Source organism: Ictidomys tridecemlineatus, chromosome 1, assembly GCF_052094955.1.
Source record: "Ictidomys tridecemlineatus isolate mIctTri1 chromosome 1, mIctTri1.hap1, whole genome shotgun sequence".
In the NCBI taxonomy this organism is placed as follows: Eukaryota; Metazoa; Chordata; class Mammalia; order Rodentia; family Sciuridae; genus Ictidomys; species Ictidomys tridecemlineatus.
Genome location: NC_135477.1, coordinates 259151933 through 259175213, shown reverse-complemented (window position 1 = coordinate 259175213; position 23281 = coordinate 259151933). Strand labels below are relative to the sequence as shown.

Here is a 23281-nt window from a genome sequence, read left to right as displayed (position 1 = left end):
AGGAATCTACGGAATCAGAAACCAGCCAGATTGCAGGTCTCCCGTGCACACTGGGTCTTCTTCAAAACCCACACCTGGTGCCAGAGACAGAAGCACTTCCTGGAAGGAGAGGCAGCTGCTGACTGGGTGGGAGGGCAGCTTAACTGTGGGTCCTCCAGGCCCACGGCCGCTCAGAGGCAGGCGCTCCCTGCAGCCATCCTCTCCACCAGGTGACCAGGCTTGGTCACCTTCCTGCTTCCCTCTGCTCTACTTTTCTGATTGGCCTTTGCTCTCACATCTGCCTCTGAATCACTCCATCCCTGGACGTGCTCCAGTGCTCTGCAAAGGGCTGGTGCCCATGTGGCCCTGCTCTGCTCCCTGGAGCCCAGACCCCTTGCCAGGTGCCCACTGGGAGTCTGCCAGCCCCGCCTAGGCCTCTGCTGGATCAGAGCCTTCCTGGAATCTGATCAACCCTTCTCCTTTCTGGTCAGTCTTTCCTGAAGCATGAAAAAAAGTGAAGCCCAGATGATTTAAAACACATGGACACAAGTGAATTGAAAGGCTTAAATCTGCTTAGAGAAAGGGACAGAGATGGCAAATCCACAATTGACGAGCACTCATCAACCTGTTCTGTGCCAGCCTGTCTGTCTGTCTCTGGGCACAAAAATAATGTCATTCTTCCAAAACTGTGCACGCTGAAATGCCTGGGGAGGCCTTGTACTTCCCTCCTGTTACACCAGTGAGGCCCCTGAAGGGTCTGAGGACAGGCTGGATGAGGTCAGCTCTTTATTACTGCTCCAGCAGAGAGAGAGCAGTAGGTTTTCTGAAGATCACGAAAATTGAAAGGGAACTTAGTGTAGACCTGGTGACCAATAGGTGACCTGCCACATGCCGGGCATCTCTGTGAAGGAGAGAGACAGCAGGTGAGCAAGCCATTCCAGGAGGAACCCAGGCAGAAGACAATGGCATGTCATGATCCCAGGTAGCACAAGAGCAATAAAGAAAACAAGTCAGGGTGAGGGGATCAGGAGCCATCTTCCATCCTCAGGCATAAGTCGAGCTGTGGCTTGGAAAAGGCAGCCTCGCCAATAGCACTTTGCCAGAGAAGGTGACTTTTCAATGCCTGAATGAACCGGAGCCTCCCCCTGCCAACAGGGGAGTGCAGCAACGTGGAAAAGCACACTCTGCATTCCTATTGATTTACTTTGTACATGTTTAGTGTATTTTCAAATTCCAACCACGTTACAGGAGGTCATCAGGTTTGCATACTGATCAAGCTGGATTTGGTGTAAGGACATTTCAGAAACATTCATCAAATTAATTAGTTCTTTTGAGATGACTGATAGAGGCAGCTAGAAACTGAGAAACTTTTATTTTGATTATTCAGATTTGAAGAACAGACATTCAAATTTCACGGAAATTGTGGCTGAGTTATCAGGGAAACTTTTATTCTAGTCATATTACAATTTTCTTCATAAAAGAAACACGGACGATGACACTAGATGTACTCTCCTCTTTGTCTGAAAAATGGTATCATCTGGCTGCTAATTTGGAATTTCATGAATGGGAACCCGAATGTTTCCATCTTTAGAAGACAGAAGGGGATAGAGTCATGGTGCTAACCAGCCCTCTGTGTCCAGGTCTCCCCCTGAAGCTTTCCCAGGGTACTAAACCCCAGGGAGTCCAGTGTTCAGACATCGTCTTGGGGGGAGCCTCTTCTCTGAAGATCCACTGACTCTTCGGGATGCCTCTGTAGAGACTGGATTTTTGTGCATCTGCTCGGTAGCATTTCCACTCGCTCAAGGTGTTTACCAAGGAGATGTGATCTGGAAGAGAGGAACTGGGTTTGTCACGATGGACCTTTGCACAATTCCTGGTCTTTGGGCTGCAGGATGTGAGGCTCCTTCTGGAGATCACTGGAACTGTTCCCCAAGTCCATCAAATGGATTTGGAAGCAACAGTTAGAGCAAAGGAAAGGAATATGGTCTTCACTCATGTGGAATTGACAACTGTTTTTGCCCATTTGTTTACTTATTTTAAAGTATCATTTAAAATTATTGAATTGTATTTAAATTAAAGTGGTTTCAATACATACGGCAGGTTCAACATTCTAGGCACTTAGCCCTTCACAGATACTATATTGAACCCTTGACCTGGGCTCTATTTTTGCTGAGTTGGTTATACAGATGAGAGAATGAAGACTTCCACAAGTTCATGAGTGTCCAGAGCCACATTTTATTATCTTTGCCTAAAAAATATTTAGCTTGATTTAATATTAATTGAACAATTGGTTTTATGTTTCAGTTTTCCTTTGCAAAAGATGTATATTTTAAGTCTATGATTACATTTTACTTTTTAAACACAATCTAAGGCCCTGTTTTTCAATAGGCGCACGGTGTGGGACAGATGAATTAGTGTATGACTCTCTTCATGTTCTTGCCTTCTGATTCCATTTTCTGCAGCTAGCCTCTGCTTTTTATTTCTTAAATAGTAAGAATCTTTTAAATTTTCTCTTCTCATATATTTGGCATAGTTTTATTATCAGTATTTACTTTTAACATTAAAAATAAGTTTAGTCAATTTCTCAGATTCTCAGTTATGAATGCATTAATATACAGATTCTCATTTGTATATTTTTTTAAATTTTGTGTTTATGTTTGAACTGAAAAGTTCATTTGTAACATGAAAATACATACAAATGAAAATACAAGTACTTTATATTGTACTTTATATGGGATGTATTTATACATCCCATATAAAGGAACAAGAAAAAAGCCCAAGCCTTCTGGACTTAGAATGACCTTACAATTATAAATTTCACCCTTCAAATGGTGTTGTATTATATGAAGCAACTTTTTTGGTGGTTGATTCCAACTTTTTTTAGGGACTGATTCCATGGCCTGTGCATGCCTAGCAAATGCTCCACTACTGTGCCACAGCCCAACCTTGACATGACAATCCTTTTCTCTGTCACAGATGCCGGTGTAAATTATAATGAGGATGAGCACACGTTTGACGCTGCATCCTGATGTTTCATTGGCTGGCCTTCCAAAAATAAAGCTCCATGAATATCCTCCATGATGCCTTGATCCACATACATTCCCTATTTCGTGGTATGAGACAGATGTGCACAGGTGGCACACTTAGGAGGGCACCAGGGTGAATTCTAGAGCAAGGAAATCATCTCAAGTGATGAACGAACCAGGTCAAAAATGAAAAGGCTGAGCATTGACCTTTTGAACGCCCCATACATTTCCAGAGAAAACTAATGCAAACTCACTCCCAGAGATATTTTCAATGCATCCATACAATTCAAAATGTGCGTAAAGACTGAAGTCCCTCAGCTCCAATGAAATCACTTCAAACACTTTATCTAGTAGGGATTTTTAAAAACACTTTTAAAGCAAAATTTCAAAAAAGAAAAACAAAACAAAAACCATTTTTTCCCTAGAAAGGAGTTTGGCATAACAGACTTGGGGATTTTCCAGCACGTATACAGCCCACTCTCCTCTTGATACTCTTCATAAAAGTGTCACTGTGACTCAGAAATTCAAGATGCCACCGTGCTCAAGGCTTGAGTCAAATGCCCTTCCATAATGCAGTTGGCTTTAATGTCTTCTTCCCGAGCCAGGAGAGATGCCTGTCTGCACACGGCTATGATCTCTGCTCCTGAGTCTGTATGGGTTTGCAGGATGAGTTCACCCAGGTCAGCCGCATTACTCATTGGCATAGAGTGAAACTGCAGGTTAAATATTTCCCTTCTAGTTGCTGCATCTGGTAAAGAGACATAGATGATTCTACCAATTTGCCCAGGCCTTGTGGAGGTTGGAGAGGAGAAGAAGTGGGCTCAGGGCAGCTCTTCCTCACTGTGGGCTAAGATTATTCTGTTTTTATCTCCTAGTCCCATGGGGGACTAGGAGATAAAAACAGAAGGGAGAATTTGTAGAGAATGATTTATTCTCTGAAGAAAGAGTCATGGGAACTTAATATGCAGAAATAGTAGGGTAAGTCCAAGGAGGATCAGTACTCTGAAAAATCAGAAAATAAGCTTTAATAAAAATTAAATAATATAGAAAACAAAGAAGGAGGAGATGGAATCCAGGCAAAATAATCTATTATAAAATGATAGGAACTCTTTTCTAGGAAAACAGAAATTGAAAATTTACATGAAGAAGAAGATAGATAATACAGTAGACCACTGACAATGAAACACAAAGAACAATTAGGCAAAAATGGCTTCCAAATAAAAAGTAACAGCAATAATTTTACAAGTTTTATCACATCTTGGGGGAACAGATAATTGCTATTTGTTTTAAAACTTCCAGTTAATTGTGCAAAGTTGGGGGTTGCCGTGGATCACGGAGGCAAAATGTACTGAGCACAGAGAAACTACCAGGTGCAAGATGAGATTCAATGATAAATTCGCATTTAAGTCTACAGAAGGGAGTTTAATTCCACACAAGGAACTGAAGCTTCCACACAGGAGATGGCCAGGAAGCAGGGGAAAGGGCCTCAGGCCTCTCAGGGGCCAGGAGCTGCCTGCCGTGGCCTCAGCTTCCCACGGCACTTAACGGGGCGATTCTTGGGAGGATGCCAAGATGGAGGCCCAGGCACACCTGCTGGCCCTCTGCACCCGCCCACATGCCTGCGGGAGAAGCCCTCCTGGGAATAGGCTGTCCCTCTTCCTCACCTGTCACTAGCCCACGTGCCTCTGCCTGGCCAAGCCTAACAGGACTCCCTTCAGCAGAGCCCCAAAGCACGGGTTTGGGGAGGCAAGCAGCCCAGAGTGGTGCACGGGGGCTTGTGTCACCTCGAATCCCAGCACTCCTGGTAGGGCACATGACGCCATCACAGAGAAAGACAATGCAAACTTCCCTCTGAAGAGTCCTGCTAGGAATCTGCCTGGAGGAGTAGAGACCAGGGTTTCTGACCACCCCTGGTCATTTGCAAATAATGCAGGGGCACCAGAGCTTCCCACTCTGGAGCTGAAGGAGTGCAAGCCTGTCTAGGGACTGTGGGCAGAGTAGCAAGAAATGTTGTGGTTTAGGTATAAGGTGCCCCCACAAGCTCACAGGGGAGACAATGCAAGAACATTCGGGGGTAAAATGACCTGATTGTGAGAGTCTTAACCCAGTGTGTTAATCCCATGATGGGACTGAGTGCTAACTGGAGGTAGGTGGGTGTGGCTGGGGGGGCTGGAGGCGTGGCTTTGGGGTATATATTTGTATCTGGGGAGTAGAGTCTCTCTGCTTCCTGACCATCATGTGAGCTGCTTCGCTCTAGCATACTCTCCTGCCACGTTGTTCAGCCTCACCTTGAGCCCCAAATGCACCTGGCGGTCTGTGGACTGAGACCTCTGAAACCATGAGCCCCAAATAAGCTTTTCCTCCTCCAAAATTGTTCTAGTCAAGTCTATTAGTCACAGAAGTGAAAAAGCTGACTCGAAATATGAAATATTGAAATATCTCCACTGGCTCCTGTGAAGGGCCACTGGTGATCACAGACACATGTGCACACACACACACACGTGCACACATACACATGTGCACACACACATGTGAGCACACACACATGGGCACACACACATACACATGGGCGCACACACATGGGCGCACAGATACATATACACATATGAGCTAATGAAACTTCACTTAGGGGGCCCACCACTTGCACTGACCATTTCTAAATCTCAGAACCAATTTCGTACATATTTTTTTTAACTTACAAAAGCAGTACGTATTTGATGTCACAACCTCAACAACATAAAATGTGTCTCAGGATAAGAACAGCACCCTGTGCTTCTCAAACTGGCACCACCCACACCTCTTCCTTTTCTCTAAAAATTCCCTAAGAATTAAAAAAAAAATCAAATAGTGATGCACGCATTACTTGACAATTTTCTTTAAACTATAGATAAAGGTACATGCACACTTGTATGCACACTCCAATGTGCATGCACACTCATGCTCAACACACATTTCTGGGTGGTTCGCTTCTATGGCAGAACACACGAGCACACCATGGCTGCAGGACTATCAGCCTCCAGCAGAATGTCCTCACTGTTACCCATCCTGGCCCCTCACTGGGAGCCACCTGATGTGATTGTCTTCCTGATCCTTAACCAGCTTTTTCAATATTGTGACCAAAAGACCTGATAAGAACAACCTAAAGAAGGAAATTTTTATTTTGGCTCACAGTTTCAGAATCCGTCATCAGCTGACTCCGCTGACCGGGATGGAGGTGAGACAGAAAACATGGAGGAAGGGTGTAGCAGGAGAAAGCAGCTCAGGACAGGACCACCAGGAAGCAGAGGAGAGCGCTGATCACCAGGGACAAAATATAAACCCCAAAGGCACATTGCCAGTGACCTGCTTCCTCTAACCGTACCTGCCTGCCTGTAGTTACCCCCTAGCTAATCCCTACCAGTGGATTAATCCACTAATCAGGTGGTGCTTTCATAAGTTAATCATTCTACCTTGGAACATTCTTGAATTGTCTCACACATGAGCTTTGGGGGGACTAAAGTCCAAACCATGACACCAGCTTGGTCCCAGTCTCAATCTCAAGTGGCTCATGGAATTGTTCCAAGAAGTTCCACAAATCCAGACCCACCCACACTCAGGACCTCAGGCTCTAGTGATGGCCCAGTGGCAGCTTGTTTCAAGTCACCGGGGATTCCGAGGGCACTGAGAGATAGAGAGCATGGCTCTGTGAGCCTTCTCATGGGAGGACTTCAGGCCCCGTGCTGGGGTCCCTCTGTGGGGGGAGCACCTATGGGTGACACCAAGCTTGTTCTTAGTACTGATCTGGAGTCTTCTCTGGTGTTGGTAGGCCCCTTGCACTCATACCTCTGGGTGGTTCTAGAGGCTATCTGGAATCTTCTCAGCTCTGTACACAGGTTTCTGGGTGGTATCAAGCATGTTCATGGTTATACTCTGGAATCTTTCCTGTGTACTTAGATCTCTGGGTGCACATGAAAGGGAAGATCCAAGCACCTTTCTAGAAGCACTGCCATCTCCCGTGTGCCCTGTGCCCTAGGGACCTCCCCCTAGCTCTCTGGATCTCGCTGACCAGATTACACACCTGCCCATCTCTGTAAACCCTGCATGGAATGCCCCCGTGTTCCTCAGCCATCGGATTTAGTCGTAGAGACTCCCACCTCAGGCTTTGGAGTGGAAAGATGATCGTGGATAAATGTTTGTGTTTTCCCTAACATTCTTTCCTGGTCAATAGAGACCCTATTGACGCAGACTGGTCCTAGGGGCTGCAAGACTGAGATCAAGGTGCTACTAGGGTGGGCCCTTGTCAGCCTGTGAGGACGAGTCTGTTTGGGCCCCCTCCTGGCTCTGAGCGCTTTCTGGTCATCCTTGGTGCTCCCTGACTTTCAAAGGTCTCTGCCTTCTACCTCACATGGCTTTCTCCTTGTGTGTTATCTGTTCCCAGATTCTGTTTTCATCAGAGCATGTGTCATCCTAGCTTAGGGCCTGCCTCATTTTTACTTGATTCCCTCCTTAAAGACCTTATCTCCAGACTAGGTCACCTGGTGTGTGCCAGGGGCTGGGACTTCAATGTGTGAACTTGGTAGAGGGCATGATTTAACCCATACCCTGATTAACCTATTATCTTCCAACAAACAGAGGAAGGGAAGGTTCTTAGCTACCCCTTGGTGAGTGTGACCGGGGGTGAGCAGAAAGCCCCCTCTTTGATGGGGGCATCACAGTCCTGACCTAACGCCATGCACAGCTGACCTCGACCTGTCCCTGCTCACACTGCAGATGTTCCTGGAAGTTCCACCATAGGAACACCACCTGCTCCAGTTCACGTCTCGTGCTGTTGAACTGGTAACACGGGGACCAGCAGCACCATTTCCTTACATTAAAATTCATGAAAGGATGAGGCTTGACACCCAAAATAGACTGATAGCAAAAATGGCACATTTCTGTCCTTCACCCTCTCCCTATCTGGCCAGGTAGCCTTACAGCTCTCCCCGGGCTGCCGGTGACCTGCTCGGTGTAGAATGTGGCGTGTGACAGCCCAAGGCCAGGCCCCACAGGTCCTTCCTGTACTGCTCTTCATCTGAATCTACTCACCATCGACAATGGCTCAGCCTGTAGGGCAAGAGGCACTGTGGGACCCAGGTGAGCAGGGCAGCAGGAGGCAGCCATCCCCCAACCCCACAGCACTCCCAGTCACGGCCACTGAGGCCAGCAGCCCCGCTCCACCTCCCAGTGCCCAACCAGCCTGGAGCTCCACAGACACACAGCGGAGGCTCCGATTGCAGCTATGGGAGGTTCTGTGGGGCAACTGACAGCTGCTGGCAGGCCAGCCTTCACCGACCGCCCGTGGTCTCCAGCAGAGGGAAGCAGGCCTGGGCTTGCCAGAGCCCTGGTTCCTATGAACAGAGGCTGTGAGAACACACGCATGTCTCCCTTCCCAGCCGTGCAGGTGACAGCAAGCCCCTTACTGTAAGAGGGCCTGTGGATCCCAATAGAAGTCATAAAATCAGCAACGTTAAATTTGCAATGATGATCATAAAATGCATAAAACACATAGTTAATCTTGTATAATAACTCAATGAATTATTATTATTTAAGTTAAATAATAATTTAAGTCTGTGTTTAACAATGGAGGAAGAAGCTCACGAATGTCTTATTCTGAATTCAGGAATCTACCGTCGTCTGTTCCCCTTGGTTCCAACTTTCCTTTCTTCTTTCATCTTTGAAGACTCAGAGTGAAGGAGGAACGCAGGTTCTAGAGCACGGTCAGCAACAGAATTGGCGTGCAAGCTGCTGACACACCCCTCAGGCATTAGGACATTACGAGTTCATTCCCGTGGACCCAGGCTAGCTATCCCACTGCCACTGAGGAGCAGAGCTCCTGGGGTTCAGTTAGGACTTAGAGGAGGGATCTGAGGAGACCCGGGGCTGTGCCAAGTCCTGCCAACCAGTCCAAAAGAACCTCCATGTCCCCTCATTTCTGAAGCTCCCCTGTCAGTCACGGTGAGTCCCAATTTTCACACAATTCCTAAGACCTGTTGCCCCGACCTTATTTTCTATCTAGATTCAGAATTTAGCTTCTCACATTAGTATCCCCTTCTCGTGCTCCTCATGTGCTTTCTATTTACCATTTTTTTTTATATTGCAAGGGCATTCTTTCTGCTTTGGACCTATGAGCCATCCTTTCAGGGTTGGGGACTGGGGAATGACTTGGGAAAGCGTCATGAGGCCTGACCTGGTATCACTCTGCCACACGTCAGGTAGGGTCAGGTGAGGTCAAGTGACCTGCTTACACCTCTCTGGGGCTTCACTTCTCCTATGCCAACAGCAAGAATTGACAAGATTCACTTTAGACTGCAGTTATTTGGCACTAAGTTTGTCATTGGAATTGTGCTCTTCTGATCTGTGAAAAGTAATACATAGTGACATTAATCTTTTGGAAAGCAATATGAGCGGCAGGAGTTTTTCAACAGGTCCTTGTGACAGTTTTCCCCCTTAAGCATCCACAACCAAAGTAATTCCAGTTTGTATGACACCAGACTAGTCCCCTCTGTGCACATCATGGATCAGGAGCAGGGGTACAGGGTGAACGGCCTTCGCAGCTCACAAACATGCACACATCTCTTCGGTGTTTGGTGTGAGAACAGTATTTGATGTTTGGTGTACAGTCTGCCCATTGCATTGCTTTGGTTTAAAATTGACTCCGATTAGAAAAGAGCTATGACCAAGTTCCATCCTTATGATCTGAAGTTCCCTATGTTTCCCCGTGGTGATGGACACTTGCTTCTTTGATCTGAAAAGGTCACTGGCCTGGGGTAAAGCACCATAGCCAGGTACTTGGGGAGCACTTTCTTTTCATTGTGCTTTAATTTTTATTTCCTGTCAAACATAGCCTTGATTTTTCGAATGACTTCATGAAGGAGAACCTGCTGCCAGAATACAGGCAACTGTTAACATCTGTTGGACTAAAAAATTAGTATCTGCCACATTTTTGTGGAAAGAGTCAGATTGTAAGTCCTTTGGGTTTTGTTGGCCACACAGTCTCTGCTGTGGCACCTGAGCCTTGGCATTGTGAAGGAGTCATGGACAATCTGTAGACAAATGAGCCAGGTTTCAGTGAGACTTGACTTGCAAAAGCAGTTGGCCAGACCAGTTCAGGCTCTAAGCAAAGTATAACAACATTATTTTTCTAAATTAGACCTTAAAGTTCAGGGCTAAATTCTCAACCTGTCGCAGACTGAAGGATTATCTCTGCTTGAATCCTTGCAATATTTGTCCTTAGAGTTATATTTGTAGGATGTTTTTAATTAAAGAAAACTCTATATCCAAATTTGAATCCTTGTCTTCCTTTTAAAAGCCAGGTTGAAGACCGGCACAGTGGTGCATGCCTATAATCCCAGCACCTTAGGAGGCTGAGGCAGGAGAATCTAGAGTTCAGAGTCAGCCTCAATAACAGCCCTAAGCAGCTCAGTGAAACCCTGTCTCTAAATAAAATACTTAAAAGGGCTGAGGATAAGTGCCTCTGGACTCAATTCTGGGTAAAAAAGAAAAACAAATGGTTCTATCTGGCCCCCATCACTATTGCTACAACCCACACACTGGCCACTCACTTCCAACTGTCCCCCTTTTATGTAATATTTTTAATTATTTATTTATTTGAATTAGGTATATATGACAGCAGAATGCATTTTGACTCATTGTACACCAACGCAACGCAACTTCTCATTTTTCTGGCTGTCCCTTTTGCAGGGGACCTGTGTGCTGCCATTTCCCCTAGCCTCCAGCCTCCCCCTTTGCTCCCTCCTGAACCTGAGAAGCAGCTTTGAGTAACTGCACAGTGTTCTAAGATCTGTCACCCACATCAGTTCCCAACTGTACCCACAGGCTGGAGTCTGCCCTCTCCTAGGATGAGCACTGGATTCCTCGTACAACTGGAAGAAATGGGAAACTTGCACCATTGTAAAGAACAGCATTTACTTTTCACAATGGAAAGAAACTGATTAAACACTGTTTTGGTTTTAGTCTTTTAAAAAGACCCTAATAGTGAATCATTTTATATCAACCATTCTTCTTTCATTTCATCCATTTGAATTTATAAAAGAGAGGCCCTGGTCATCTCCATTGGGAAACTCAACTCGGAAACTCTGATTCCCTTTTATGTTATACTGGACACAATTGGAGGTAATTAGAAACCCCATTTACCAAACATGCAAAGTCCTGTACTCAGGAGAAAGGGAAATTCTGCCTCCTTCTGAAGAACATTTTGGAGACATCCAGGCACTGTCCAAGCTCATTCTCACTTTTCCAGGTAAGCGCAGGTTTGTTGAGAAAAAAAAAAAAATTAGAGGGCATTGAGGGAGGAGGATGACAGGTGATTTAAGTTTACTCTAATTCAGTCCTTTTGGTAAAAATGTTTGTGTTTTTTGAACAATACTTTCAAATGAGAGAGAGAGAGAGAGAGAGAGAGAGAGAGAGAGAGAGAGATAGATAGATATCTGGAGCAGGAGCAGCTCAGGCCCAGCCAGATGATCTGCCCAGCATGGTTGACACTCAGGACTGCCTAAGGCAAGAAGTCCACTGTGAGCTCTCCCTGGGCACCTACAGGCTCCACGCAGGCTGGCAGAGAAGTGCAGAGCACACCCACCACATTTTCTCATGCAACCTTTCTCCAAAATTTCAAATTCAGCAAGGTCAGACCATACTGAATGTGAGGGACCCTGCAACTACAGCAGCAGAAGTCCAAGACCCAGGACCTAGGGAAAGTATGGGAGTGGGAGAGCAGCCAGCAGAGAAGTACCCTTTGCATGTACTCACAAGGGTGTAGACACATATTCGTGTACTTGTACACGCGTGAATGCATGAACCTATTGTGCAATGATGTACACATGTGGTCGGTAACCCTACCGCATAGTCCAACAGGCCAGCAGTGAAAGGGTGAAATTCCTGGATCACCAAGCTCCACGCACATGAGCTTACACACAGCCCCGTGCATGCCCAGCCCCATGCGTGCCCAGTAAGGTTGGGCGCCCTTTGGTGCTCACGCAATACCCTCTGCAGGGCGATAAGAGGTATCTTCTGCACCCTCCAGAGGGCCCAGGGTACAGGCAGGACGCGGAGAAAGCCAGGGCGTCAGAAAGCAATCCTGCTGGCTGCAGGTGCTCTGCTCTTTGAGCTGCGCAAGTCCAGCCCTCCTGTGTGTGAAGCCGGCTGCCCAAGGCTAACCGCAGAGTCCTGCAACCCAACAGCAGGTCTGCTGGGTCCTCTTACCCTTTTCTGCCCTCCCCTCCTCTTCTCTCCCCCTCCTGTCTTCCCCTCCTTTCCCCTCCTCCCAGGCTCTCCCAGGGCGGGTGCTCAGCCGCCCTAGCCACTGGGGCTGCCACTCCACCCCCCCACCCCCACCCCCGCGCTGCGCGGAGGCGCAGTAATAACCCCAGCGCGGGCGCTGGAGTGGCGGCTGGAATCCTGAGCCGAGCCCGGGTGGGATCTTCGCTGCACGATTGCACACTGGTGGCTGGCTGCTGCCCGGCTGCGGACCATCCAGTGACCCGCCCTCACGGCCGAGCGCCCCTGGATAAAGCCCTGCGAACTCTACTCAGGAGCGCAGCGCCAGCTTGCGCGGGGAGACCCGGCTATGAGGGTCCCAGACTGCGCGACGCTCTGGGTGCTGCTGCTGGCGCAGGTCTGCGTGCAGGTGAGTAAGGTGGGCTTCTGCCCCAGGCGGTAGGTAGCCGTGCATCCCTGACAGGTGGGAACGCGTCCCTCCCGGGGCTCCTCTCCCGCAACCCCAGAGGTCTCACCAAGGTGTTTTCCAGCAGGCACCTGCGTGCGCGATGGATCCCGCAGCTGCAGCGTCTGGAAGCCCTAGCGTCCCGCATCTGTCCCCTCCCCCGGAACGGCCTGGAGGAATGGAAACCGGCGGTAAGTCAGCGAATTGGGGTCTTCTAATCCTTGCAATCTAGCACCTCGTAAAAAACCCACCGCTGGTTTATAAACCGCTGCGAATGTTCCTAACTCTAAACTCTGCTTTTAAGACGTTTCGCTGCATTCTTCAAACAGCCTGAGTGCGCGCTCACGAGTGGGCTTCCACCGATATTCATATTGAAATTCCTGAGATAATAGTCACAGTGTGCCAGTTTTAATAGTAAGAAAGAGACAAGGAAATATATTTTACTTTTAGAAAATTAGAAGAGCCTAGGCAGGGTCTAGACCAACGTATAGGTGAATGTACACCTCATTGATGTAAAGTCTTTACCAGAGTTTCTCTCTTCCCCTCCTCTCCACCACCCCAAGTCTCCCTCTATATCTAACTATCAGAGTAAGAGACAAAAGGCTGTCATTTTCCCACAGTGCTTGTGATCTGAGTATAAAAGTTAATGCTTTTCAAGAACTGAGTCACAAGTGAAGCATCATAGAGAGTGGAATGGCTAATTAGCTTGTTGTGATGTCATCAGCAATGTTTGTGTTCTGTGCCACGATTTGGTAGGGAAGGAATCTGATCCTTCTACAATGTGTGGTTTGGCTTCTGCTGCTTACAAGTGGCTTTTGCAGCATCTGAGTGGAATGGGTCTGTGTCATGCTACCCCCTCAGATAAAGGAGAAAACAGATGTGTGACATTGGTTTCTAGGTGGTTTCTCTGTGTGCCCCGTGTGACAGCAGTTACTGGATGTTAGTTCTCCGTATCGTTTTTCCACAGGGAATGACATTGGCTTTTAGAGGAAGAATTAGGTTTGATTATTTCAATGTGTTCTTAGAAAACCTAGGAAAGTAGAGTTAATGATCACAAATTCTTCCATGCAGTTTCTTCATCCTGTTTAACAGAAAGACAAAATATATATGCATTAGCTGTTGAAATTCTGTTCCACTGAATGAATATGTGAATTGTACATAGTATGTAAGGAGATTGATGCTAGACCGTGGGCCCCTTTGAGCACCACCAGAAGGCGCTAGATACAAATAATATAAAATGTTTAAAAATCACTTTCCCTGTAGTTAAGGGGAAAGTTAACTCTGGGTCTGTTTAAAGCTCCCTTCCCAAGCGATCCTTATCTCCTTTAATGCTTCTCTCCCCATGCATTCTACAACATGATCATATTAAAAGTTAATGGTCCACCTTCACGTATTTCTTTTAAGATGTGGTAAAAAAGTACTTGTTTTAGAATAAAATCATGAAAATTCCAGAGGGACTCAGGATATTTTAGAGTATTTTATAGCATTTTTGAAGTTTATTTAGAGCAAGAACATTATAGATAGAGAACTATTCAGGAAGAAAAGCCTGTGCTTCCTGCCTAAGACTTGGGCTTCCTTTCCTGTGAGCATGGAGGGAAGCAACCTTTTGTCACCTTCTCAGCTGGTACCGTTAGCACAGTGTGCCCATGATAGCCACTTACCTGGCTGGGTCAGAACCTGAAGCAGGTGTGAGCCATCATTAGGGAGGTTCTGTCTTAGTAGACACACTGCCCCCACCTCCCCAACCCTCTTGTGCTTTAGCTGTTTAATTATGAAAGGCTGAACTGAGAAAGTGGGCATCAGTGGACAGTGTCTACACTTCCAGAGAAAAGACCACTCAGCAGTACTCCCTGCTTGGGTCTGGAGTAGCAGAGCTATCATGTACTTCATGTGACCTTGGGATCAGCTGACTGTGGGATGTCAGGTACCCATGATACAAGTTGATTTTGAAATAACTATCTGGGGCCCTGATTTTTGTTCCAAGTAACAATTCCTGAATGTTGCTGTGTGTCTGAGTGATCAATCTCCCAGTGGAGAGAGCATGCCATCGATGTCCTCGATCCATTCCATTTTCAGACTCTTAAGAAACATGCCAATTTTTTGTTTTTGTTTTTGTTGTTGATTCAACATTGCTTTTTATTCGTTAATAGGAGATTAAATGCTCTTTCCTACAAATATATCTTTGTAATAAAAATCCTGGCTCTGTTAAACCAAAGACCCATCACAGATTGCTAACTTTTTAATTTCCTAAGTAAGGTTTAGAAGTTCTTTAGAACTTGCTTTAACTTTTAATGTAAAAGATGTGTGTTTGTGTGTGTCTGTTTGAAGTTTGCAATGGTTTACATTCAGACACCTACATGCCAGGAGACAGGGCAGTCTCCGGATGGCCCAGCAGTCTGCTTGTAAATGTTTGACAACCTCCCCTCTGGGGGGGAGGTTTTGGGCACCAGTTCATACATTTGATTGGATTCCTGTGGTATAAATATCCCATTGCTGCCAACTCCCAGCCACCAGTGTGATGTCACTGAACACAGAGGAGGAAGCAAAGTGCCTGGAGCTGCTACCTGCTGGCCCCCCAGGCTCACCAGGGGGTCTACACCCGCAGTGGTCTTTTCTACACTGACTCCTTCTAGACTTGAGGCTGTGTTCAAAAAAACTTGAAATCATGTAGTTCAGTGTACTGAGTGAGCAGGGATCCACAAACTTTTTTCTCATTAAACACATCTTACATGGGCAAGGTCTTTTTTAAAGGATTGCAAACAGCAGGAATCTCACTTTAAAGACATCATGAGCCACTGTTTGGGGGATTACAGTCTTAGAGCAGGAGGCAGGGTCAGGGTCAGCATTCGGCTCACGGGTGTCCCAGCTGGCTTCTCTCCCAAGGGTGCCAGGGCGGATACCCTGCTCGGAGGGTTCATTCTCTGAACTCTGGCCTTTCCAACCATGGACTCATGCCTAGAGCACACATGGGATTCTAAGGGCTGCTCTCTGGAACTCAGGGAGGCTTTTCAACCTTGGCTGTACTGACATCCTGTTCTGGGGGCTGCCCCGTGATTGCAGAATGCTCAGCAACAGCCCCGGGTCCAGCCTGCCCCAGTCCAGGAGCAACAGTGTCCCTTTCCCCCTGTGAAGACCAAAGAGTCTCCAGACAGCACCATGTGTCCCAAGTGGCGGGAGTCACCTCAGCTGAGCACCACTGGACAGAACCTGGAGGAGGCTCTCCCAGCAGGCCCTTCTCCTTCCTCTTGGAGAGGGACAGGGATGGAAGCAGGCGGCGCAGCTGGGGTCTCTGCCAGCACACGCCAGTTCTGGAGAGGCAGCGGCTGCCATGGTGGGGGTTTACTCAACTGATTGGTAAAAAATTAAAACTTATAAAAACACAGTGAAATGAAGCCCCTGTTACAAAACAGCTAAATACGCAGCTCCCCTCCCTTCCTGATTTCCCGCATCCTGCTGTCCCCTGTGCTTCCGAGGCTGTTAGCACCTTGCGTCTGTGAGGTGGACACATGTCACAGTGATGGACCACCGCCAGTCCCTTCCTGATTCCGTGTCAGCAATACCATGTTGGTCACTGCAGCCAGCCGTGCAGGGTGTCTGCACCAGGGAAACGGGGCAATGCCACCTGTCAGCCTTTCTCCTGGGTGGCTCAGCACAACACTGCGTGCCCTTGGGAAAGAGGTCCTTCAACCAATCACACCCTCCTCTCAGTGAAGGGTAAATATCCTCCACCCTCCAAATAAAGGTCCTAAGAATGTGGCTTATGTCACTGGGGAGAAGTGTGACTTTTTAATTCAGTTGTCACCTTTTCGTGTGCAAGAGAGTTTGCTGATGAGCTGTGCTCTGAAGCCACCCCATGTGCTTCCTGTCCCCACTGACCCCAAAGGACGGGTAAGGGGTCAGGGGCAAATGGAAAGCTGTCCCCTGGGAGGCCAGGTGGTGAGAGGCCTTAACAGATGATGGGGAGGAGCCTTTCCTAGAACCCAGAACCCTGGGTGAGAGGGGTGTCTCCCTGTAAGGAGAGTGCTTTGGGCAGATGCAGGCCGCCCAGGAGCAAGGCCCATCCTCTCTGAGTGGCACCTGGAGCAGACTACAGACTCCCACATCTCACCAGAAGCACCAACCGCTGCCCCAGTTCTCCTTCTCCACCAAGACGGGCACTTTCACCAGTTTCATATGATTTCTCATTTTCCTAATTAAAATATCACGTGTTGCCAACGGATTTTACCCCATCAGACACAAGTTACCTTCTTTGGTGGTTAGTTGAAGATCAGTGGTGACTTGTCAAGTCCTCGGTGGGAACCTGCTGCTTCTCCAATCTGCAAGGCCCTCCCCACCCCAGTCAGGTCGGCTGAGTGCCCGTTCATACCACATGGTCGGGACCGACCTGTGAGGCCCAGCAGAGCTCAGCTGGGCTCTGAACTAAAAAGAACTGCATGGAGGGGGACTTGCCATGCCCTCTGACCCCTGCCTGCCTGGCACGGGCCCTCACCCTGCCCTGGGCTCCAGCAGCAGGCTCTCCGGCTATGTCCCGCCATCATCCCTGGCCGTCTTCACCTCTCCCAAACCCAACACACACCTTTTCCCAGAGCCCTGCTCCTGTGTCACCACGAAATCACCTACCAGGACTGAGCAGGAGTAGAAGGACAATCTAATCTGAAGTTCAACTGTGAAGAAAATCTTCTCCCCATCTCCAAAAACAATGTATTGAATATTGTTGACTTACAACGAACTCCACTTGACAGAAGCAGATGGAGGTTTTACTTTATCTTACCGACAAAACAGAGAAGAGCTGGGTTCTTAAGCGTCTGGCAGAGCAGCTTCCTGAGAGCGTCTGTTGATAACAGAGGGGAGATGCCTTCTTAGAATATGAGCCCTGGGGTTATGTCCAACAAGCCAGAGGAAGTACATTGCGAGTCCACAGGATGTCCACCTGGATGCTGTGAGATTCCTTTGGCCTGCTCTGGGGCTGGGTCCAGTGTCCTTTTCAAAGACAACTCACATTTGGTGGAAGGCCTCACACCATGCTGATATTTTAAAGTGTGTGAATTTGTAGAAAAAATTCAGGACAGGAAGCCAGCCCTCTCCTAGAATGTGCAGGCCCAGGGCTCACCAGCAATCGAAGGCACATGGACCATAGGCATAAGCCCCTGTGCCCCATCATCTGGGATGTGGGACACCTATGGAAACTTACGTCCCATGTATGGTAACTCTGAAATAATCATCATGTTCGTAGAGGTCTATTCTTTTGAGATAAGTAATAGATAGTGATCAGAGCAATTGAATATATGTCCATTAGCTTAACGTAGGTGGGAAATGGAAGCTCTAGATTATTCCAACCTATTTTAAGGCACCCATGTCGATTTGTGCTTGGAAGACTGAGACTTAATGGGTTAAATAAGGAAAAGATATAAAACAAGCTGACGAATCACTCACTACAATATTTTGTGATCCGGCCTTGACACAGAGGTCTTTGCTTGGCCGTCAACTCCAGGTCTGGGTAGCAAGATCTGACCCCAAGGGTGAGGCCCACCCTTCCCCCCACCCTCTGGGAAGCACCTTGCCCTGGACCGTGGAGGGCATTGTTGATGGTGGTGATGAGAGGATGGGTCCTGGTTCCCTGGGGAGGGACGAGTCATCTGGAGAAGACACAGAGGTGGTCATAGGACCTGCCAGGATCCCTCAGAGCCCCGAGCTCCGCTCTTCCTTCTGCAGAAAAGGCCTGACCCCAGATGCAGCCCTGGGAGATGCCTGTGACCATGGTCCTGAAGGCTTGGATGCTGGTCCAGAAACCTGCCAGCATCTTTGGGATTTCTTCTGCTTTTTAAAAAGAATTAATTAATTTGAATATGGTGTAGACGGGTACAGTATAAATTATAGTGGGGAGAGGCAGAGGAATGTGAGATCCAATCAATTTACAAGAGCCCAAGGAAACAGGAGGGGAAGCCAGACCAACAGAGGGCTCCTGAGCTCTCCAGGGGGTGCAGACGCACATGCCAGCATTCAGAACTGGCACCTGGTAGATCTGGAGTCTGTCGGCACCCTGCACTTTCTCCTGCTTTTAAATAATTAAGCAGCAAGTTATCTTATAAAAATTATGATTTTTTAAGATAGAATTTGTCAGATCACTGAAGATGTCTATGATAAAAACAATATTAATCCAGAGTGTCTCAGAGCTGTAAAAATGACTACCTGTGATGGTTACTCTGGCAACACAATTTATGAGATATAATCCTAGAAGACCAATTTTGGTCTTATATGATCCATAATATATTTTCCCTTTTAAATGTTATAGAAGGTTCTGCATTAGTAATAAGGCATTATGAGGGCAGCAGTGTTTTACCTAAAAGTCATTTCTAAGACTTTTCCTTTTAACTCAGGTGTTATTTAGCCCGCATTTGGATCTGAGGATGGGAAGGTGCTGGATTTTCCTCCATCATTTCTTACTGGTGAAAATGCTAAGGTCGCCTTAATTCTAAGACTTTGCAGTTCTTTCCAAAAGCCTGAAGGTACTCAGCTTCCTGCCTCTCTTCTGATTTCAGAGTATGACCTGGTGTCTGCCTACGAGGTTGACAGCAGAGGTGACTACGTGTCCCATGACATCGTGCACCACCAGCGGCGGCGAAGGGCACTGGCCCAGCCAGGAGGTGACTCTCTGCACCTCCGGCTGAAGGGCTCCAGGCATGACTTCCAGGTGGACTTGAAAGCCTCCAGCAACCTGGTGGCTCCGGGGTTCGTGGTGCAGACCCTGGGGAAGAGGGGCACCAAGGCCGTGCAGATGTTCCCACCTGAGGACTTCTGCTTCTACCAAGGCTCCCTGAGGTCCCACAGAAACTCCTCCGTGGCCCTTTCAACCTGCCAAGGTTTGGTGAGTGCGATGGTTCTGGCTGCCAGGACTGAGGTGGGGGTGGTCCTGGCTAAAATGGGGGGCACCACCAGAGATGTCCTCAGAATAGCCTTGCTTGTGTTTCTGTCATCATGGGGCAGACATCTCTAAAAGTAAGGGGGAAACTGTGTGGACCCCTCCCCACCATTGCCCTCGCGGCTGGCGGATGAATTCCGCCATTTGGAAAGTCTGCATTGAACTTGCAGCCAGGTCTGTGTCAACCAGCTTCATACGAAGGTTTTTACTTAGTTTAAGACTCCGTTATGGAAACAGGGAAATGTCTTCATGTGACTCTAGTTGTTGGTTTGGCTGTCTTGGTCAGTTGGTTGTTGTTTGAGACTTTAAGAACCTTCTCCTGTCATTCTGATGTTGGTGACAAGCTTGAGACCAGGGCAACACTGGCCACATCAGATGGTGCCTCTGCTGGTGCAGGTTTCAGTTCCTGAGTAGGTGACTAAGACCGTCCCCTCAGCTTGTCTGTCTCCTGTGCTGCGTTTGCAGAGACCCTAGGGTGAGGAGCAAGTGCCGGCCGGGACTCCCCCTGCCTCCCTCAGGCCTGCTCAGGCTGGAAATCTGGATGAATTCTCTCCTACTATCATCAAAATGCTTCCATAGTTTTAGAGGAAAAAGGCTTAGGAGATACTTAGACTGTTGGCCACAAATTAATCTCAGGCACAGATAAACACAACGTGACCAAGACCAGAGTGAAGCTGCGTGGTCAGGACGCTTCCAGCCCTGGCAGAGCAGAAGGTTGAGCACATGGGCTTCTGGACATGGTCCACAGCTCTGGAAAACGCTCCCAGCCTGTCCTCCACTTCCTTTCCTGCTAGGAAAGAAGGAGTCCAGACCCCAAAGCTCCTAAGGACTTGTGTGTGTACGGGGTGGGGGGCATCGGATGCCAAAATCACATCCGTAACCATTCTTTGAATAGCTACATATATGCAAATGCTGAATCCTGTAAAATGCTTTAGAAGATTAACTCTCTACTCTTTAGAGGACTCTGATGTGAGCTGATCTCATTCCTGCTCTCCTTTGTAAAGGCTTTTGGTTTGGGATGCATGTTCAGGGGTGGGGGTGATTTCGCACTCTTGTGGAGCATGAAGACTATATGCTGGTTCTTCCACATCCTCTCCCCAAAGCAAGTCTTCCTTAATTGAGTGGTTTAGTCAGTTTTTTCATCACTATGACCAAAAGACACGGCAAGAACGATTTTAGAGGAGGAAGTTTATTTGGTGCTCATGATTTTAGAGGGTGTTAGTAGTATATAGACAGCCAACTCCAAAGCTCTGGGCCCAAGGTGAGGCAGGACATCTTGAGAAAGGGTGTGGAGGAGGAAAGCAGCTCAGGATGTGGCCTCCAGAAAGTAGAGAGAGAACTCCGTTCACCTGGGACAAGATATAAACCCCAAAGCATGTCCCAGTGACCCACCTCCTCCAGCCACACTCGACCTGCCTGCAGGTGCAGTGCACTTGCTCCATATCAATGGTGTAGTCTGCTGATTAGGTTTAAGCTTTCAGAACCAAATCATTTTGCCTCTAAACTGTGTTTCATTGCCTCAGACATGAGCTTTTGAGAAACCTCATTTCCAAATCATAACATGGAGTGAAACTCTTCACGTATTGCACAAAATTATGATATCTATTCCTTTCCTTGGTTTTCTTTTGCAAAGACTTAGACCAGCCATGTGTGGGAAGGTGGAACATGCCTTTCCAATTTTGGCAACGCTGGCTCTGGTTTCAGGGATTGGGTGGGTCTTTGCCATTAGCAGCGGGAGACAGACCCTCTGACGACCCTGGGTCTCCAAGAGGCAGGGCCCTCCCGTGGTAGTTGAGTTATGCCCTGGAAGGTGTCCCATGCATCAAGCTGGCTGGCAGCAGCTTGGGATTTCTGGCTGTCTTTGAACATGACGGGAGTTAACAGCAGAAGTGTAATTGTGCAGATAAAAAGTGAAAAAGAACAGAAAAATAGGCTCCTCTGGGCAGTAAACAATGGAATCTGATAGTGTGACCTAGGGAATAGAAATTTGTATGTTTTCACCATTCATCTTCCAAATACAAGAACGCCAGCTTGCCTGATATTTTGTCCATAGACGGTCATTGCAAATGTGACCTCAGCTGGCCTTTAGAGTGAGAGGTTTGGGGGCACTTGCCCTGAGATAGGACAAACCAATGGCATTTTAAGGGAAAAAAAGAAGGATTAAAAGTCCTCTCACTTTAGCCAGATGAGAAGAATATTGAAGGGGCCCTCAAGTGGCCGTCAAATCTGCTGCTTCTCTCCAGCTGGGGTCGCCCCACCCATCACCTTCAAATCTTTTGGCACGTGAAGAACAAGAGAGTGTCTTTTCCGTGAGATGAGAGCTCCCTTGTCATTTTGGGGATGTTCAGATTCTAGTCTAACCCAGACCTCAGAGAAGATGAGGAGGAGGAGGAGGAAGAGCAGAGGGAGGCTAGACAGGTGCTCTGCCCCTGAGCTACCTGCAGCCTCAGTTGAGACTTTTTCCAGTTTCTAGGTGGAATTCATTGACCTCACTCTCTGGTGGGAGCCAGGAGCCAGTAGAGCATTTTGTGCTGCTCCTGATGCCAGGAGAGGTGCGCTGCCTGCCACGCGTCGAAGTCCATGTTGTGGCATCAGGTTTTCGCACAGAGAAAAGGCTGCACTGCACTGTCAGCCCCAGGGCAGCCACAGGAAGTTCACAGCTGCCTGCCCTTGGGGTGTCCGTGGGGCTCACAGGAAGGGGCAGGAGATGCTGCTGGCTGACTGCCTGGGAGAAGCAGGACTTCCTGTCCCCTCACAGGCCGCAGGTCTATTTTCTGGGCAAACTAGGTTCTGTGCAGGTGGTTTGACCTTGTGACATCCACAGGCCATTGACTGCATGAGCAGGCTTCTGTAGCTCTTGTCCTTTCTTGAAAACTGGTTCCAAACCATCCTTGAGTGGATAGCATTTTCCCTAGAGACAAGAACTTCCTTATTTAAGGAATTTGGCCCTGGGTGTGGCCAGGCCCTGTCCTATTTGTATTCACCCAGACAGTTTGGCAGAGCCCAGTGGAAAGCACATGAAGGCAGGATCCTGTCTAGTGGGAAGTGCTCCCTATTCTCCCCATTTAACCTTCAGGATGAAAATATCACTTCTGAGTTTCCAAGCATGTTGCCTCAGAGTGTAGCATCTTGTGCCATGGCCACCACAGCCATATAAAGTTTCCCCTGGGTCATCCGATTCTGAATGTGGAACATTTTCCAAGTTGTCCTCTTATGACTGGTTTGAAGAGCACTGAAATCTAGTTGATGTGGTGGTTCTCTTTGTAGCAAACAAATGTCATAAAGGAGAAAAGCAGAACTAAAACAAGCATTTTACTTTATATGTATGTGGACAAAAAGGACGTGAATGGTAAGTGGGCTTCAGAACTGTGTCCCTGGAGCCTGCCAGACCTGGGCCCAGAGAGACCATGGCTGATGAGAGGGGCAGGGGAGGGCACATTCTCTCCCAGGTACTTAAACAAGGAGAGGCAGTGAGCACCAGGAGAGTCAACAGAGGGCACCTCACCACCGTGGTGGCACATGGAGTGGTCCACAACCAAGACCAGGCCCAGTCTTCAGGGTAGAGTCAGGACGTGATGCCCATGGGGGGGGGGTCACAAGCATCCTAAGAAAGGTGGCTAACATCTAAAAAATTCATGGAATTCTTGATAATACCACCCT

At 47.8% G+C, this 23281-nt stretch overlaps 1 protein-coding gene and 1 long non-coding RNA gene across 3 annotated transcripts in view; one reads left to right on the top strand and one right to left on the bottom strand.

The window, feature by feature from the left end:
- Positions 1-1406: 1406 nt before the first annotated feature.
- LOC144365788 (uncharacterized) lies at positions 1407-12873 on the bottom strand. The gene is made up of 4 exons (XR_013424551.1): positions 12773-12873; positions 6175-9378; positions 4670-4881; positions 1407-1805 (listed from the first exon to the last, which is right to left on the bottom strand). It is a non-coding gene; the product is annotated as an uncharacterized LOC144365788 (long non-coding RNA).
- Positions 11991-23281, top strand: part of Adamts16 (ADAM metallopeptidase with thrombospondin type 1 motif 16) — a 124967-nt gene continuing 113676 nt past the window's right edge. The window contains exons 1-3 of one of the 2 annotated variants that reach the window (XM_078018537.1): positions 11991-12666; positions 12791-12893; positions 19242-19567. In XM_078018537.1, coding sequence (XP_077874663.1) covers positions 12607-12666; positions 12791-12893; positions 19242-19567 — 489 coding nt within the window. In that variant the 5' untranslated portion in view covers positions 11991-12606. Of the gene's footprint in view, positions 12667-12787; positions 12894-19241; positions 19568-23281 lie in introns of both variants that reach the window. The other variant, XM_078018534.1, reaches the window with a different exon arrangement.